General features: G+C 37.1%; 1 protein-coding gene across 2 annotated transcripts in view; it reads right to left on the reverse strand.

Annotated features, from left to right (window-relative positions):
* Nucleotides 1-20,946, reverse strand: part of ADK (adenosine kinase) — a 555,845-nt gene that overhangs the window by 118,034 nt on the left and 416,865 nt on the right. For both annotated transcript variants that reach the window (XM_004383208.2, XM_004383209.3), the window contains exon 8: nt 6,276-6,311. In XM_004383208.2, coding sequence (XP_004383265.1) covers nt 6,276-6,311 — 36 coding nt within the window. The remainder of the gene's footprint in view (nt 1-6,275; nt 6,312-20,946) is intronic.

Here is a 20,946-nt window from a genome sequence, read left to right on the forward strand (position 1 = left end):
TCTGCATTTTGCTTAATTTCCTTCCTAATTTCTTGAAGAGTTCTGTATATTAATCTTTTGTATTCTGTCTCTGGTAATTCCAAGAAATTTTCCTCCTCTGGAAAATTTCTAGATTCTTTATTTTGGGAGCTTGCTGAAGCCATCATGGATTGCCTCTTTATGTGATTTGATATTGACTGCTGTCATCAATAAGTTATTATATTTATTGATTTTATGTTTGCTTACTGTGTCCTAGCTTTCTGTTTTGTTTTGATATGCCCAAATAGGGTGCTCATATGAGCTAGTTTGATTATTGGCACCTTTGAAGCTCTAATGTCCTGTCACCAGGTGGTTAGATCTGTTACTACGTATGTGAGCTCAGGAGTCAGCCCACTCCTCTTGTATGGATTCAGCTCAGGTGCCCAGGTAAATAGTCACCAAGTGTGTAGTGTAGGCTCTCACTTACAGTTCTAGACAGGCATGGCTGACTGGTGTAGGCACAGGCATCTGGCTACAGCAGGGGGACACACTCTGAGCAAGGCCAGGGGTTGACGGCCATCCCCGAGTGTCCAGGAGGAAGGCGTGTCCCTGTTCCCTAGAGCACATAGGTGGGTGGGTTTTGCAGCCGGGCTATGACTGCCTAATGCAGTTGGCTGTAAGGACTGGGCGGCACCTCTATTCATGGGCCCCTATCACAGCTGGCTACGTTGCGTGGGTGGAGCCACCAGTCTTCAGGTCCCTGATGTGGGTAGGTGAAGACCCTGCTGAATGGGCAGAACATTGTCAAATATCAAGAACCTGACACTTCACAGCTGAAACAGGTGAAGTTAGAGTTCCAGTATATACCCTGTTGTACTGTGGTAATGAGGGCCTACACTGTTGAGATGGGCCCACACAAGTCTATGCAGGGGTAAAGGCACTCAAATTTCATGGATCCCTTATGCCTGTGCCTAGGCAAAGGAGTTGTGCCTACCCTGGGTTCCTGGCTTAGGGGAGCTGGCAGTTTATTTTTTCCCCGTTTGTTAATTTGTTCACTATCCAAGGCAGGGAGAATGGCTCCAGGCATGTGATGGATCCTACTTCTGGTCCAAGTGAATCAGCAATGGCTGAAGACAGTCTGAAACTCAGTGCAGAGCAGGGAGCAGGGAGGTAAATGGGAGAGAGGTTTTTCCCTAAGGGAGGTGTTTTTGATCCGCGTGGTAAGCCGTACGTAAGTACTTAATCTTTCGCCACTGAGGGCTGCTTCTCACTGGTTCTTGGTGGCTGTGTAGACTCTCTGGTGCTGGGTCTCTCCAGGTGCAGAAAACGCACCTCCCGAACACGGCTGCTTGCCTGCCTCACCGCTCACCCCCAAGCTGATCAGGCCTGAGGGGCTCAGGCTCTTGCCTGGTCAGGTCTGCCAACTCCTCGCTGCTTCCGAATCATCTCTCCCTCTCCCTGCCACTCAGTCTGGTTCCTCAACTCTGCCTTTGATGTTCAGGGCTCCCAGACTGCCGTATATAATCGAATCACTTATTTTTGGGTCTTTGTTGTAAGAGGGTCCACCGGAAGCGTCTGACTACTCTGCCATCTTGGCTCCGCCTCCCTCTTTCCTGTCTTTTCAATGACCTCTTGGTTTCTTCATGTATGATGTCCTTGATGTCATTCCACAACTTGTCTGATCTTTGGTCTTTAGTATTCAGTGCATCAAATCTGTTCTTGAGATGATCTCTAAATTAAGGTTCAATATACTCAATGTTGTACTTTGGCTCTTGTAGGCTTGTTCTAATTTTCTTCAGCTTCAACTTGAACTCACACAGGAACAACTGATGGTCTGTTCCACAGTTGGCCCTGGCCTTGTTCTGAATGATGATATTGAGTTTTTCCATCGTCTCTTTCCACAGATGTAGTCCATCTGATTCCTGTGTACTCCATCCGGCGAGGTTCACGTGTATAGTCACTGTTCATGTTGTCGAAGAAAGGTATTTGCCATGAAGATGTCATTGGTCTTGCAAAATTCTATCATGCAATCTCCAGCATCATTTATATCACCCCAGCCATATTTTCCAACCACTGATCCTTCTTCTTTGATTCTAACTTTCACATTCCAATCTCCAGTAATTATCAATGCATCCTGATTGCACGTTCGATAAATTTCAGACTGCAGAAGTTGGTAAAAATCTCAGTTTCCTCATCTTTGGCCTAAGTGGTTGGTGCGTAAATTTGAATAATAGTGGTATTAACTGATCTTCCTTGTAGGCATATGGGTATTATCCTATCACTGACAGGGTTGTACTCCAGGATATATTTAGCAATGTTCTTTTTGACGATGAATGTAATGCCATTCCTCTTCAAGCTGTCATTCCCAGCATAGTAGACCATGTGATTTTTCGATTCAAAATGGCCAGTACGAGTCCATTTCAGGTCATGAATGCCTAGGTTATCAATGTTTATGCATTCCATTTCGTTTTTGACGATTTCCAATCTTCCTAGATTCATACTTCTTACATTCCATGTTCCGATCATTAATGGATGTCTGCAGCTGTTTCTTCTCATTTTGAGTTGTGGCACATCAGCAAATGAAGGTCCCAAAAGTTTGATTTCATCCATGTCGTTAAGGTCGACTCTATTTTGAGGGGGCAGCTCTTCCTTAGTTTTCTTTTGAGTGCCTTCCAAGCTGAGAGGTTCATATTCTGGCATTATAAGAGACAATGTTCCTCCGCTATTCATAAAGTTTTCATTGGCTAATTCTCTTCAGAAACAGACTGCGAGGTCTTTCTGACTAGTCTGTCTGAGTCTGGAATCTCAGCTAAAACCTGTCCTCCATGAGTGACCCTGCTGATATTTGAATACCGGTGGCATACCTTCCAGCATCACAGCAACACGCAAGCCACCACAGAATGACAAACTGACAGATGCGGGGTGTGGAGGGTGCGGATACCATATTAATACGATTCTATACTTTCTTCTGTCAGTGGTATAAGATGTTAGAATCACTGGGCAGAGAAAGGCTACAAATCTGGGATCCTCTGGGTAGAGTCAGGGCTTGTGGGAGAAGCAGGAAAAGGGAGAAGGATTGCTTTGTTTACCCTGTGGGCAGAAGTATTATATCTTAGAGACCTAAAATAAGAAAATTAAAATGTGTTGTTTAGAGCAAAAGTGAATGAACGACCCAAAAGTAAGTATGAATTCTCTTAATTATTTGGCACATATTCTGTTGCACAGACAATGAAAATACAGAGAATATCTGTAAGTTTTATAGGTATTTTCTTTACTTCATTTAATTTAAATCAATTTTCAATACAGCTTTTAGAAGCCTTCATAACAAAACATGCTTTTAAGCTCCTTATTTTTATTTAGTTTCTCAATATACAAACCTTTAATTGGTTCAGCTCAAGATAAAGTAGATTTAGAAACACCTTGTAGTCTGAGCTGATTTTTCAGAATAATAAAGGGTGTTATGAAACTTTTTACCCTAAGAATTGTCATTTTGAATTCTTAGCAGGTCTGCCATTTAAATCAGGCACTATGCAATTTTCCATCACCTGTATAAAAAAATCCTCTCTCTTCTGCTTTGTGTTCTGCCCAGCTCCAGTTTTTATCTCATTCTCCAGTGCCCTCCTAAGCTGTCTCTTCTTATTGAAAATTGCTCAATTCATTTTAAAGATTAAAGATTTTTTGAAAGAAAGATTATCTAAAATTTGCAGAGAAGCTAACCAGAATATCATAAACAATGCCAATGAGGATATTTCCTGTTGAATAAACACTGGTTATTTTTAGAGGCATTTGGATTGGTCTGTCAGCAGACATCACTAGTGGCAATACTCAGTGGCTTTGGGCACTGATTGGGATTTAGAATAGAAAATGAGGGTAGGACAGAAGAACTGGTGGGAAGAAAAAATGCTAACCTTTCCTTTCTTTTTAATCTTTTCATTTCTCTCTTCTTCATGCCCCAAATTTAGAGGCAAAATTGAAGTTCAGAGGGATAAAATGTAGATCTTTTTCCTATTTGTCACACTAGACTTGAGAGCATTAACACATTTTCACAGACAGAAAACTGCTAAGGTAACGTGATTTATTCTTGTTTGAATCTTTAAGAATACCAAGTTCCAAATCTATGCTTTCATATTACTGTCTAATGGACTAAGGAAACTTTAATGACATTTTGAAATCACTGAATTTGTCCAAATAGCATTCCATACACGGATTATATTTCAGTAATAATAACAATTCCTTGAGATCATCCTACTAATGATTCATATATATTCTGTAATGCTTGTAATGTTTTAGGGAACCCATGAAGGGACAAATCAAGATACTGTGTGCTTAACCAATCTGACGTATCACTGTCAATATAACTGACAGAGCAGTTTTGCTATGTCAGGAGGTAATAAGGTATGCGATTATAATCATCATCACTTTATTTACATGCTATAATCAATTATGGCAGATTTACGGTAAAAAGAAACGATTTGGAATCAGTAAGTAAGAACTAATGGAAAGGCTAATACTGGTTAGTAGAAAATAGCAAAAGCAGTTTATTGCTAAGACTTAATTTAAACCAGACATATTCAAATCATGTATCAAGGATACAACAAAAGTATGAATTAATAGGCTATTTAAAAAATAAATATTTTTAACAAACTATTTAAAAATTATAATCTAGATACAAGTGGATAATGATCATTTCTTATGCAACATGATATATTTCTAAGCATTTGTAAAACTGGTTATTTTATAGAACCAAATACATGTTTTATGCTAACACAGAAAACTGATAGGATATGAATTTTATATTCTACAAGCTTTTATCTGTTGAGAATTTTGATTTGATTACTAAATTAAATATTCCCCTGATTACACTTAGCCCTGTACATCAATTGCCAGTTTGGGAAATTACAAAGTGAAACAACTGGAAAAACAAAAATCTGGAAATCTTCATTCCTTTCACATGTAACTCAACCTTATATTCACGAGAATAAGGTAAAACAAATAAACTCCCAAGAAACTATCACAGTTGCCAATAGTTGAGTACTGAGGCAGGGTTTCCTATCCTGAAATAGTTCTTTCATAGGACCTTGAGAACAGAATACTTATATCATATGCTCATCATCTTCCTCTATGAAGAGAAAGCTCTATTTCTGGTTATCAAGTTCTGTGACATGGATAACATGTACACATATTATTTTGTTACTTGATAATGAGTCACCTTTAGTATATTTAAAAAACAGTTCTATCACAAATTCCTACACCTTTATCTAAAGAGTTCAAAGTGAGCTTACTAATACTATCCAATCAATCCTCACAGATTCTCTAGATGGTAGGCAACACTGAATAAGTAAGGAAAGAGTTTCTATATACCACCTCTATTCAGATTTAATTTTCTTTCTTTCTTTTTTTTTTTATTATTGTCTTCCAAAATACCAAGTTGCTGTACAGAATAAAGCATTCTACATAGTTCTGGCTCAATAAAGCTGATAGTCACAAAAGACTCATAAACTCAGCTCATTCTCTGCCAGTTAATCTGGGTTTAGATTAAACTCAGTGTTTTGTAATAATCCATTAGAAGATGGATACTATATAGGTGAAATAATGATCTTAACTGGTATCTTAATTTAGCCGAGAACAACCACATGGAATTTTGAATCTTGAGAGAATAATGATTCTACCAGGAAAACAGAATCAGGATCTGGAGATTGAAACCAATTATCAATATTTAGTTTCCGAAAATTTATGTATATTTTATGCTAACCCCCGCATCCCAAAAATAAAAATAAAAAGGGAAAGATTCAAACAGGAAGCTTATGTGAGTAGGATTTAAATTAATCAGTTCCTAACAACTGTTAAGTATAACCTTTTGGAAATTAATTTACATAATGATAATCTACATGTGGTAGGGTTGAAATTATTTAAACAACATTATATTTCACTATTTAGTCTTGCTCCACCACTGCTTTAGCAGTGAAGCCTTATGAAATGTAATGCAGCTAATGAGGTAGCTTTTTAACTGAACAAACTGACAGGCCCCATATCTGCAGAGGCAGCTTGAAACCGTGCCCAACCTCTTGGCTTCCCAAGAGGCTTTTCAAAATTCAATAAATAACATCTGTAGGCGATGTTGGGTGCAGACCTAGCAGAGTGCGTCATAACACTGTGCTGGCAGAACAAAGAAACCATGACGACTGCCAAGTTTCCATGGCAACTGCTGCGAGTCTCTGAGAGTATAATAGCACATCAATCACTGTCCAAAAGAACTTCATTATCAGCTAGAAAAAACCTTTAGGATCTGTTTAGTGTGCAATTGTGGGTTAACTCACCTCAAAGCCTTGCTCTCTAGCAAAAGTGGCAGCTTCCTGAAATAAAAAAAAAAAGAACAGTTAATTATAAAGTGCTAGGTAATGAAGAAATAATCCATTTTTGAAACTCATTCAAATAGTCTTCTTGTAACACAGTTATCTCACTATATTCACATAGTTGAATTTTCACTCTTACACCAAGAAAGATTTCTTTTTTCCCTTGGCATTAAAAAAAAAGGCAGCATAATGTCAACACACTTCACAAGTTGAGTAAAGAAGATGTAGCGCGTGTTTTTCACTGTAGCTGCTACAGTGAGCTCAGGTGTTCTGACCCTAGCAAAGAAAGACAATTATCTGAAACCTAAAGAACGTGCTGGTGGTTATAGTTTTAATTAAAACAATACCTCTCAGAAAGCTCTTCTTTAGAGAAGAATGCCTGCTAATAAATGTACAGATTTACAATAGTCACCATTTTGTGATGCCCATAGTGAAATTTATTCAGGCAAGGATCATCAACGGCTACGAAATTCATTAGGTGAAAAGATGATGGGGAACTGGGTGTTTCTACGGAATCAAAGTATCACAGATTATATGTTGGTCGTGGAATCAAAGCATAACTTTATAATGGAAGGATCAAGCTGTCATCACCTTAACCCAGCAATGGATCTTATCACTTATCATCACTAACTGTGGGACCCCTAAATATTAAGTGCCTTCTGTTTTGATGTAATATGAAGTACACAGCATCATCCATAATGTGTTCTGGCCAAAGATTTTTAACACAATTAATCAAGCCTTCAGTTCAATAACATGCAGTCTACAGGAAATACAGGAGAAAAGGGAACAAGTTAAATAATACATTGAAGAAGCAATTGGACAAATCCTAAGGTAAGACATTCTACAGCACAGGGAGCTTGGTCTCTTCAACTAATCAGAGTCATAATAAAGTAGGGGAGGGCGAAATGACCAAAAACAATGTATGAACCTGAATTGAATCCTGTTTTGAACAAACCGGTTATAAAAGATCCTTTCTGGGAAAATGGAAAAACTTCAATATGATATGGGAATTAGCCAATATAAAAGGAATTGTCAGTTTTTTAAGTATGATAAGGAAAATGTCCTTATTTTTTAGAGATGTATTTTGGGATGTCATGATATGTGTAATTTACTTTAAAATACTTCAGCAGATCAATCAATCAACTGAAGCAAAAATGACAAAATGTTAACAATTGTTAAATATGGATGTATGTGGTATGTGAGCGTTCAAGTATCTCAACTTTTTTGTGTGTCTCAAAATTTTCATAATAAACAGTACAAAAAAATCCCCACAAAAACAAAAACCATCTCCCTTTAGTATAAGATGAGAGAACAGCAAAAGTTGAACAGTAAAACAAATATATTGTTTTCATACACTAAGTTCTTCTAGATATTAAAAATCTTAAGGGCAAAATCTGATAAACATTATTACATACCCTAATGTCCTTATGATGGGTTATCAAATGACAAAAACACATCTGTGTGACCAAAACCTTTTACTTGTTTTATTCTTTCTGTATATATTTTAATTTTAGGACTTGTAGAAAATGGAGGCAATATTACTTTCAACTCTACTTCCCTCTTAAAAATGAAAAAAATTGCAGGCAACTGTCAAGAGCCTCTACATCTTAACTTACATTCCTCCAAAATTATCTTTGCCAAGAGATATTAATAGAAAGATGGGATTTGAGCCTGAGTAGTGAGCAGATCCAACTCTACTAAATCGACTGCTGAACCAAACCATGTAAGGCAGAAAGTTCAGTCAGTGTCTCCAGCACAAATTTGGGTACAAAATGTATGTTAGGGTAAACATTGAGGAAAAATGTACATATGCACTTATGGTCCAATATACTAATAACATATAGATTTAGAGAAGCATTTTGAGAATTTTGGAAAGGTCACAATGCATGATTACAGCTAAACACTGAAGTTAACAGAAAATGATAAGCTGAAAGTACAGCTCCTTAGGCTGTTCACTAGGGGAGCATAAGGCTGGTCAGGCTAGCCTTAGTTGATGTAGCCCCCCCACCCCACCACCACCACAAATTGAATTATGATCTTGACAACTGGCACAAGCAAGGTTAACCTTCTTGACAATTTACTTACAAATATTACAACAGAATTTTGTACATCACATAGTTAATAACATTTGTTGGCCCGAATGCCAAGGAAAAGGATAAGTTTAAAAAGATATCAATGTAGTGTTTTTCAAAGCTGTCATATAATTAATAAAGCTAATTCTTATATGAAAAGACAACTGAAAAGCTCTGCTAAAACTACATATTTATAAAGAACTTAACCTGAGGCATGAGAGAGCCCTAAAGGACTATAAGACCAAGTTTACAATGAAGAAATCTGTTGGACTAAAATATAAAGACACAAAATTTATGTATGGTATTTAAATTACCTTTTAGTGTCCACTTTTGCTCACACAAATGTACTGAGAAATTAACTGTAATCTGTTAGGGTAACGTTAAAACTAATTTCAAGAAGACACGTATATATGTCAAACCATTGTTTCTTAAGGAAATTGGATCTTAGGATACTTCCACATCGGTAAACTCTTCTAAGTACCAACATATTTCTGACTGAGGAAGGACATGCTTAAGAAAAGTCAACTCAATTTTCTATCTCAGCGTTCCCTTACACAGGTTTGCAGAGCTGTGCCCTATCACTAGGAAAGTTAAGCACTTGTTCTGTGGCTTAAAAAGATCTTATCTCCTGACTTCCTTCTACCTTCCTTTGATCTTGGGCTGGTGCCCCCAGTCACTCAATTAAGAAGGCACCTGGCTCACATCACTGCAGACTTTCGCACAGCTAACCTCTGATCTGAAGGTGTTCGTAGATACAGTGATGGAACAACATTTATTTTTGCCTCTCAGCAAAACAAACATAACAACATAGGGGAACAGTTTGACCCAGTAAGAATTTTAAGCAGAATCTGAGTCCTCAGATTCACAGCATGGAGGAACAGAAAGGAAGGGTATTAGGTCAGAAAGCAGGGAAGAAAGAATGGGCACAGAGCGTGGGCAGGAGAGTAAGGCAGGTTCCAAATATCAGGGGTAATTCCAAGTGAACTGATCACACTAAATTGAAAAGGACTTTTTAGTGAGCCTTCACAGTAGAAGTGAGAAAAGAAAACAAGCAAGACTCCATCTGTGCTGCCCCAGGGCGCCTCGTACTGAGTTTCACAAATCTAAGGAAGCAGTCAGGTTAAAATCCAACCTCGGAGTGGATGTGACATGTGGAGAACAGCTAGGGTTCGAACAGAGAAGCAGGGCGGTTCCTAATGCAGGTGATTATCCATGTGATAATCATTATATTTACAGGCTTTCCATTTTAGATCTGACATCAAAAATCACAAAGGAGGAGGGATTAAGGAAATAAACAACCGACACAGAGGCTTTACTGCTCCCCAGAGAGTGTAGCACTTTCATTCATGCATGACAAGCAACAAAAGCAAAACCAAACAGGCCGGGAAAGAGTATTTCTGAGAAAGCTGGATTTCACATTAACACTTCTTTCCATTTTGATAACTTTCACTATTATTCAGTTTCTCAGGCAGGTCACAATTTCAGAATCAGCTCCCATTGTTGCTTTGGCCATAATACAGTATCATTTTTGGTTTACAATGAATGATACTCACATAATACGTCTTTTACAACCATGGAGTCATTTTTTCCTTCCTGGAATTGAGTGTTGTGAATAAAACGACATGTAATTAAAGTCTCAGACTCTCATCTACACTGCGCGATTTAAGACTTAAAGTAGGCTTGCTGCTTCACCGACCAGGCTAAAAGGCTGCCGGTGGAACAACCACCATGGATGGTGTTTGAATAGAGGTTAAAAAAAATAAAAAGCTGAAAATTCATGGTTACTGAAAACGATGAAATACTTACATTAAGAGCTATTTAAAGGGATTAGCAAGCCACTATTAAAAAAGCACAATCCTCAGATTATACAGGAAAGGACAGGGAGACTCAAGTGCATGTTTGTGTGTAGAAAAGACTATTTTCTTTATGGTCAATTGAGAAGAAAATTATTTCCTCTGCATTTATCTGATAACACTCCAGTTCTTATTCATAAAGTAGAATTATCTGTAATCAATATTAAACTAAAACCAGAACTTATCCATATTCTTATTTCAGTTCTAATCATTCATAATGTGTAATATAGAAATACAGTTGACTTCTGTATGTTGACCTTGTATCCTGAGACTTCGCCAAATTCACTTATTAGTTGTAGGAGCTTTTTTGGATATTCCTTAGGATTTTCTGCATAGATAATCATGTTTTCCGTGAATAAGGACAGGTTTCTATATTCTTATTAGCCATACAACGAAGTTATTTTAAGAAGTTAGCAAACACACTTAAAACAAAAAAATTCCCCTTTCTTTTTTCCATGGTGACCTGAAGGGTATGAGTACTACCACTGCTATCATAGCTCATGAGCCTTGCCCTCCGCTTCCTGCTCTACACTTCAAGCCATTGAACCAATTAGAACTATTATCTGCCTGCTTATGTTACCACCCTGGTTTCTGATTTCAGACATAGGCTGAAACTTCATGTACTGAAACAAAGAGGCAGAAGGTCCAACATGGCACCAAAAAAAGGTAATTTCTGACTATCTACAGATAGCTTCCCATCCACTCAATGCAAGGAAGGAGCAGAAGATTCTGCACAGTATGGTAGTCTGCTAACACGCGTCTGTCAGTTTGTCCTACTGTAGTGGCTTGTGTGTTGCTGTGATGCTGGGACCTATGTCACTGTTCTTTCAAATACCAGCAGGGTCACTCATGATGGACAGGATACAGCGGAGCTTCCAGACTAAGGCAGATCAGGAAGAAGGATCTGACATTTGACTTCTGAAAAAATTGGTCAGCGAAAACCTTATGAATAGCAGCGGAACATTGTCTGATATAGTGTCCGAAGATGAGTCCCTCAGGTTGGAAGGCACTCAAAATATGACTAGGGAAGAGCTGACTCCTCAGAGTAGAGTCGACCATAATGATGTGGATGGAGTCAAGCTTTTGGGACCTTCATTTGCTGACGTGGCCCGACTAAAAGTAAGAAGAAACAGCTGCAAAAATCCAATAATAATAGGAATGTGGAATTGAAGAGGAATGGCTTCACATTCATTGTCAAAAACAATTTCAAGATGTAGCCTGAAGTACAATGCTGTCAGGGTTGGCAGGTGGAAAATATGGCCTTGGAGACAGAAACAACGCTGGAGATCACATGATAGAATTTTGCAGGCCCGACGACTTATTCAGTGGAAATACCTTTTTTCAACAACATAAAAGGCAACTATACACGTGGACCTCACCGGATGGAAAACACAGGAATCAAATTGATTACAACTGTGGAAAGAGACGATGAAAAGCTCAATATTGTCAGTCAGAACAAGACCAGGGGCTGACTATGGAACAAACCATCAATTGCTCAAATTGAAGCTGAAGAAAATTAAAACAAGTCCACAAGAACCAAAATATGACCTTGAGTATATTCTACCTGAATTTAGAGACCATCTCAAGAATAGATTAGACACATTGAACACTAATGATTGAAGACCAGACAAGTTGCAAGATGACATCAAGGACATCACACATGAAAAGGCAAAATGTCATTAAAAAGACAGGAAAGAAAGACCAAAATGGATGTCAGAAGAGACTCTGAAACTTGCTCTTGAACATCGAGTAACTAAAGCAAAAGGAAGAAATGATGAAGCAAAAGATCTGAACAGGGGATTTCAAAAGGCGGCTTGAGAAGACAAAGTATTACAATGACTTGTGCAAAGAGCTGGAGTTAGAAAACCAAAAGGGAAGAATATGCTCAGCATTTCTCAAGTTGGCAAGGAGCTGGAGTTAGAAAACCAAAAGGGAAGAACACGCTCAGCATTTCTCAAGTTGAAATAACTGAAGAACAAAATCAAGCCTTCAGTTGCAAAACTGCAGGATTCTATGGGGAAAATACTGAACCAGGCAGGAAGCATCAAAAGAAGATGGAAGGAATATACAGAGAACTGGCTGACATTCAGCCATTTCAGAAAGTAACATACAATCAAAAAGATGGTATTGAAGGAAAAAGTCCAGGCTGCACCGAAGACACTAGTGAAAAAAAAAGGCTCCAGGAATTGACAGAATACCAACTGAGATGTTTCAACAAACAGATGCAGTGCTGGAGATGCTTACTCGTCTATGCCAAGAAAACTGGAAGACAGCTACCTGGCCAACCGACTGGAAGAGATCCATATTTATGCCCATTCCAAAGAAAGGTGACCCAACAGAATGCAGAAATTATCAAACAATATCATACATAAGTAAAATTTTGCTGAAGATAATTAAAAAACTGTTGCAGCAGTACATCAACAAGGAACTGCCAGAAATTCAAGCGGGATTCAGAAGAGAATGTGGAATGAAGGGTATCATTGCTGATGTCAGATACATCTTGGCTGAAAGCAGAGAGTACCAGGGAGATGTTTACCTGTGTTTTATTGACTATACAAAGGTATTTGACTGTGTGGATCATAACAAATTATGGATACCATTGTGAAGAATGGGAATTCCAGAACACTTAATTTTGCTCATGTGGAATCTGCTCTCCTTCAAGAGGCAGTTCATTCAAGCAGAACAAGGGGATGCTGCATGGTTTAAAATCAGGAAAGGTGTGCGTCAGGGTTGTATCATTTCACCATATTTATTCAATCTGTATGCTGAACAAATAATCACAGAAGCTGGACTATATGAAGAAGAACATGGCATCAGAATTGGAGGAAGACTCATTAACAGCCTGTGATATGCAGATGACACAACCTTCCTTGCTGAAAGTGAAGAGGACTTGAAGCACTTACTGATGAAGATCAAAGACTACAACCTTCAGTATGGATTACACCTCAATCAACATAAAGAAAACAAGAATCCTCACAACCGGACCAATAAGCAACATCATGATAAATGGAGAAAATATTGAAGTTGTCAAGGATTTCGCTTTACTTGGATCTATAATCAACACCCATGGAAACAGGAGTGAAGGAATCAAACAAGCATTGCATTGGGCAAATCTGCTGCAAAAGATCTCTTTAAAGAGCTGAAAAGCAAAGATGTCACTTTGAGGACAAATGTGTTCCTGACCCAAGCCGTGGTATTTTCAATTGCCTCATATACGTGCAAAAGCTGGACAATGAATAAGGAAGACCAAAGAAGAATTGGACGTCTTTGAATTACGGTGTTGGTGAAGAATGTACCGTGGACTGCCAGCAGAATGAACAAATCTGTCTTGGAAGTACAGCCAGAGAGCTCCTTGGAAGTGAAGATGGCAAGACTTTGTCTCATGTACTTTGGACATATTATCAGGAGGGTCCCATCCCTGGAGAAGGACATCATGTGTGGTCAGCAAAAAAGAGGAAGACCCTCAGTGAGATGGACTGACACAGTGGCTGCATCAATGGATTTAAACAGCAACGATTGTGAGGATGGCGCAGGACCAGGCAGTGTTTCTTTCTGTTGTACATAGGGCCGCTGAGTTGGAACTGACTTGACGACACCTAACAACAACATTTCCATTTTATATCAAGGAACTTAAACCTTAGAGAGGTTAAGTAACGTGGTCAAACTCAGACAATTTATCATTTAGATTATGCTAATAAAAACTTCAAGGCAAGTGTTATCAACAGATAAATCACAGGATTAGCACATTCTGGAAGAATAATATGTTATCGAAATGGTTTTGTACAGCTGATTATGGTTAGCCACTTCTTCAACACAGATTAATTAAGTAGGAGATATTATCCTTTGACCAGAATTTATTTATTTATTTTTGCATTGTTTACTATCAATTTACAGTATCTTTCTTCATTCTGAAGCAATGGTTAACTTACTGAGACTACAGTAAGATTTTTAAATGGTGCTAAAATCCTTTGGTGAGAAAAAATACTACTGAGTCAAAGTCTAACACCATTGTAAGGTCTGCAACAGCTGTAGCAGTGATATACCTCTAAGTCATGCTGAAGTTTAGTGATAAAGATCTACCTGCTGTTTATTTCTTTTCATAGCATATAACAGATTTATGTGTTTAAGCCTCTATATATTTCCTCATGCTGTCCTTTAGACTATACCTTTTCTTTACGCTATCTACAAAATCATTTATATACTTACTTATGAGACTGCATCGCTGTTAAACTCTCTTTAATTTTATATTATTTCTGACAAGGAAAAGTTTTAATTTGTAAATAAAGTAAGTGAGGAGTAGAGAAAATCTGTAAATAACATATGAGCCTGGGAATCATTTGTGAAAATAAATTTCATTCACAAAAATATCTGTACTGGCTTTTCCAAGGAATATACGATGTTTTGGAGATTTTCAACCTGTGCTCTGACATTTATTACCATATGCTTCCTGTCTAAGGAATGCTGAAGAGAAATACTATTTAACATTTAATGAGTGTCAAAAACTGTGTGGGGCAATGTATAGCTATAAAGATAGTCATGGCTCCTATCCAATAGGTTTATAATAAAAATTAGATAGACAGTATATAAATTATTCCTCAATAAACATGACTGAAAAAAACACTAGGCAGTCAAAACAGAGGACAAAAGAAAAAAAAAGTTTAGTTTACAACAGATTTAACCCTTTACCAAAGTGATTTATTAGCCGACCTGTCTATTCTAGGAAGGAGAGCTGTTCATTTACACCTTTAAACATATTTAATGGTAGTAACTAAAGGAAAAGTGCTTCATCAAAATTTAAAATTGACTAGCTACATAGGTTAACTGCTTCTAGAACAATCCAAGCTTTTCAGGTATTACAAAGATTGAAAAGTGAAGAGCAATGACAGCATAATAAAATTCGCAGGGCTACAGTCTCCTTACTGATAACCTATCTCCATTTTTAATAAGATAACATGTGTTTGGCATAAAGGAGGTGCTCAATAAATGTCAATTCTTTTCCTTTGTCTCATTTGATCCTCATTTTACAAAAATCCTATAAAATAGATATTATTATTCCCATTTCACAGATGAAGATCCAAAGTTGTAGAGAGATTAAAGTATGTCCAAGACCATATAGCAAGTAATTAGTACAGATGACATTTGGATATGAGGCTTTCTGAGTGGTTTGTAGTGATCTGCTGCTGATGAATTCTTTCAGCTTTTACATGTCCTGAAAAAGTATTTTGCTTTTGGTTTTAAAAGGTATTTCACTAGGTATAGAATTGTAAGTTGAAAAAATTTTTTTTCTTTTAGTACTTGAAAGATGTTGCTTCAAGATCTAATTTGCATGTTTCTAATGAGAAGATTGCTGTCATTCTTATCTTTGTTCTTTGGTATATAATGTACCTTTTTGCTTTTTTAAAAAAGCCTGGCTGCATTTAAAAAGATTTTTTCTTTATCATTGATGTTAAGCAATTTCATTATGATGTGTCTTAGTGTTATGAATTGAACTGTGTCTTCCAAAAATATGTGCCGTAAATCCTAACCTCTATGCCTGTGGTTATAATCCCATTTTGGAATGGGTTGTCTTTGTTATGTTAATATTCAGGGTGTGTCTTAAATCAACCTCTTTTGAGACATAAAAGAGATTAAACAAGCTAGCAGAGATGAGGGAAGAGAGATGCCAAACCACATGAAGATTGCCCAGGAGTAGAAGCTCTGAAGAGACAAGGACCTTCCGCCAGAGCAGAAAGAGAGAAGCCTTCCCCTAGAGCCAGCACCCTGATTTCAGACTTCTAGCCTCCTAAACTGTGAGAAAATAAATTGTTTGTTAAAGCCATCTACTTGTGGTATTTCTGTTATAACAGCACTAGATAACTAAGATGCTTAGTGTAGGTTTTTTTTTTCCCCTGCTTGTGGTTTGTTGATATTCTTAGATTTGTGGGTTTATACTTTCCATCAAATTTGGAAAAATTTTGGTCAGTATTTCTTCAAATACTTTTTCTGTCCCTCCTTTCCCCTTTCTGAGACTCCAAGTGTGTGTATTAGGTCACTTGAAGTTGTCTCACAGCTCACTGATGTGCTATGTATTGTTTTTCCAGTCTTTTTTTTCCCTCTCAGTACTTCATTTTGTATCACTTCTATTGCTGTGTCTTAAAGATCATTAATCTTTTCTTTTACAGTGTCTAATCTCATCCTATGTATTTTTCATCTCAGACATGATATTTTTCATCTCTAGAAGTTAGATCTTTTTTATATCTTCCATATCTTCCCTTAATTTGCTTATGCTTTCCCTTATCTTTGAATGATGTTTCTCCTCACTATGGATTGTATTTTCCTGCTTCTTTGCTTGCCTGGTAATTTTTGATTGGATGCCATACATTATGAATTTTACATTGTTGGGTGCTAGATTTTTGTGTTTCTTTATATATTTTTAAGTTAGGTTGCTTGGAAACAGTTTGATCCTTTCCAGGTTTATTTTTAAGCTTTGTTAGGTAGAATAAGAGCAGCCTTTAATCTAAGACTAATTTGACCCCACTACTGATGTGATATCCTTTTGAGTACTCAACCAGATACTACATTTATTAGAGGTTTCTCCACTCTAACTATCGGAGACACAAACTTCTCAGTTTTGTGAGTTTGGGAAATGTTCTCTCTGCTCCTTTCTAGTGGTCTTTTGCTGATCAGTACTCAGGTAAAGACTCAAAGGGAACCCTCTGCAGATCTCCGGCATGTACTCTTTCTGGTATTCTGACCTAGTGTAGATTTCAGCCACTTTGGCTTCCTTCAATTCTGACTCATTTGGACCACAGGCTTGTGTTTCGGATCCCTCTTCCTATACTGCAGCTTGGAGACTCTATCCAGGAAGTACATTATGGCAATTGTAGGGCTTCCCTCATTTGTTTCCCTTCTCTCAGCAATCACTGTCCTGTTTTGCTCGTTGTACAATGTCTGAAAATTGTTGTTTCATATATTTTGTCTATTTTTTTAATTGCTTAAGGTGGAAAGATAAATCTGGTTTTGTTACTCCACTACTTTAAGGATAGATCCTAAAGAATTCATAATTCTCCATGAATTTGTTTAAAAAGCTTATCTACCACGTCAAAGACATACAGATTTACCAGGTATCTTAAGCATCTATAGTTCCTTCAATCATAGCTGCTGCACTAAACCATAAGCATTCTACTTTACTAGCTATTCACATTTGAAACACTCCAAAGAATAACTCTACTCAATTCTGAGCCCTGCTTTACTCTACACATGCCGCATTATTATGGTTTTCTTCCTTTTTGTCTTATAAACTAGAAAGCTCCAGATAGCTAACACAATCAACCCCCTCCCCCCATGTCTCTGCTTCCAACCAACAGAGGGCTCTACCACAATGGATGACCAATACATAATGCCAGTGGTTGGCAACTGTAGCCTGTAGGCCAAATTCAGTCTGTTTTTTACTTTTATAAATAAAGTTTTATTGGAATGTAGCAATGCCAATTCATTCACATATTGTCTATTGCTGCTTTCATGCTACTTCAGTAGAGGTGAGTAGTTTTGTCAGAGATTTTACATAAAGAACTGGACCTTTACAGAAAAAGTTTGCCAACTCCTGCATTATACTGTAACTAGGATATGTATAAGTTTCAAAGAAGAATTTTTTTTTTTCTTATTCATTAAGTTACCAGTGAAGAACTAAAGGTTATGGAAATTAGGCTCCAGCTTGTTAGCCATAAAATAAGTAAAATGTAATATATCTTTTTTAAATATAATTTAATTTTTTTGTTGTTGTTGTTAAGAATATACATAGCAAATACATACACCAAATCAACAATTTCTACATGTACAATTCAGTGACACTGATTATATTCTTTGAGTTTTGCATTCTTATCCTCCTTTTCTGAGTTGTTCCTCCTCCATTAAAAAAAACTCACTGCCCCCTAAAGTTCCTATCTAATCTTTCGAGTTGCTGTTGTCAATTTGACCCCATACAGGCAGATCTTAAAAGAGTACAATGCTCAAGGCAGACATTCTTTACTAGTTAAGCTAAACTCTTGTTCTGGTTTTAAGAAGACTTCAGGGGGTATTTTTGGTTTAAGGTTTAAAGATTATCTCAGGGCAATAGTTTTGGGGGTTCATCCAGCCTCCATGGCTGCAGAAAGTCTACAGTCCATGAGAATTTGAAATTCTGTTCTGCATTTTCTTCCTTTTGATCAGGATTCTTTTATAGAATCTTTGATCAAAATGTTCAGTAATGGTAGCTGAGCACCATCCAGTCGTTCTGGTCTCATGGCAAAGGAGGCAGCTGTTCATGGAGGCAATTAGCCACACGTTCTGCTGTGCAACCTAATCCTTAATCAATGCGATTCTTCCATGACCATAAACTGAAACTCAGTACTCCATAAGCAATAACCCCTGCTTTCCCTCTCCCTCCTGCCCCTGGTAACCACTCATAAACTGTGGTCTCTATACACTTGCCTGTTCTTGTCTTTTTAAACAAGTGAAGTCATACAATATTTGTCCTTTTCTGATTGACTTACTTCACTCAGCATAATGTCTTCAAGCTCCATCATGATATATCTTTGACAGGCATTATTTCCTTCACTCATTGGCAAAAAAATCTAAATACCATATTACTTATATGAATAAAAGCACAGTAAAAAACAAGACAGACCATCTATTTTAAGAAATTTAGATACAGTGAAACCTGTGAGAGCTGGAACTCAACAGAACTGCCTTTTTTCCAGGTCTTGCAAATTTTCTGCCTTTGACAGGGTGCAGTCTTACCGCTTACCTGTTGCTCTCTATTAGTGGAAAATATTTGAGTTTTCCATCTCTGACAGGCTTCCACCTTACACAAGTTTTGGCTTTTGCAGGTTTTACTGCACATGTTCATGAGGAAACAACCAGAAAGGCTTAACTGACCAGTGCTTAAAATTAGATGAAAAGAGGTTCTGCAAAGGGAAAACCTCAGATGGGGAGGGGTCAGCATCCTTGTTAAATGCCTTTCTAATAATTGTTTTTCTCTTTTCAAATGTACATCGATATCCTTTACACTTGCCACATTCTAGGAGCATTCCTAAGATGGCAAGGTATGATAATCACTGCCACTATAAATCCTACCCTCCAGGGCCAATCCAATATCCCGAACATATTCTATTCTGATAATTTTGCAAAATTAGCTTTCTTAGAAAATAAGATAAAAACAAGCAATATATAAAACACGGAAATATACAAGTACACAGTGTATAGTTTTGTTTTGTAATCTGTGAGGAAAGTGGTGACGGAAATGCATGAGATGCAGTAAAGTGATGCAGATTTTGAAGACAGAGCATTAGTTTCTAGCTGTTTTGATTCTAACTATAGAGCCTATCTCAAAAGCTGTCTTATTCCTTGAGTCTCTCTGCTTTTAAGGGAGAAGAGGGAATAGAATTGGAAATTCCAATAACATTCACTGTCCAAAACATTAATGGATTAAATAAAAAAGGAACTTACAGGACTACATTGTGACTTATTACTGTAACAAAATAATAAATGTAACTCCCCCCACCCAGGTCAGGATTTTTATATATAGATAAGTATATAACAAATCCTATCCAAATATCACCAATAACCAGTCTTAGTTCCTTCTTTCTGGCTAGCTGACTAACAGTAGTTATGTACAGAGTATGTTGTGCTGCTGTCTTTGAAACAATTCCAATGCAAATAAACAGAATTTTCAAATTTCAGTGGCAACGAGTAAGGACAGCCACAGAAGTAACTATCAACTCAAGTTTCTTAAGAAAGAAAGAAATAAAAAAAAAACTACATGGAAGTCAGAGAAAAAAACCCAATGTGTGTAAAAAAGAAATCAGCCAAATGTACATGTCAGGATATTAAAAAAATAATAATAATAATCACAGAAAAATGAGAGAAAATACCCAAATAGAACATGTAGTAGGTGCTCATGAACTGGTAAACTGAAAGCACAACTCACTTACCCTTGCTGTATGAAAAAGAAGTAGGTAGTCTGAAGAGATACTGAACACTTCTGTAAAGTACATCACTTGATACTGAAATGGGAGCCAATCATTTTAGTCTACAAAATAGAATACAAAATACCTCCATCTTTCTACCTCACAGAATTCTTGTCATGATCTGAGGCAACACATTATCCAACTGTAGTGCTTGCTGGTGGTATTTTGTAGTCTTTATGACAAATGATGAGCTTTTCTTAGGTGTCAATAACACACTGGGAATTGAAGGTAATATAGCACAGAGGCAGTTAAAAAGTACGGGCATTTCTGTTGTATTGAACATTATAAAATAATTCAGCTAACAGATAGGATGCGGGGTTATTTTAGTTAAAAAGCAATTTTTATTTATTGTACATAGTATTAAAATTTGGCTTCCACCTACACCCATATCAGAAACTATTTTCTTACAGGTCACCAATCTTGGCCTTTCTTCTTGACATTTCTGAATAGGATTTGATCTCTTTTCTCTAGAATGTAAGGATTTCTGCATAACGTAAAATTGAGCAATATTTATTTTAACAAATAAAATGAGTACTTATGCCCCTCTATTCTTTCAGAGGCTTAATTTCAATTCTCCTCTAAATTTCGTTCTATCTCCAATACTTACTCTCTATTTCCTGAGTAGATATTTTCCCTCCTTTAGGTCTTCAATCTATTATTATCCCACTGATTCCTGTACATTAAAGCTCTCTCTCTCTTTTTTTAAATTTATTTATTTTGTTGT

The sequence above is a fragment of the Trichechus manatus genome, unplaced genomic scaffold (genome assembly GCF_000243295.1).
Source record: "Trichechus manatus latirostris isolate Lorelei unplaced genomic scaffold, TriManLat1.0 scaffold00106, whole genome shotgun sequence".
In the NCBI taxonomy this organism is placed as follows: domain Eukaryota; kingdom Metazoa; phylum Chordata; class Mammalia; order Sirenia; family Trichechidae; genus Trichechus; species Trichechus manatus.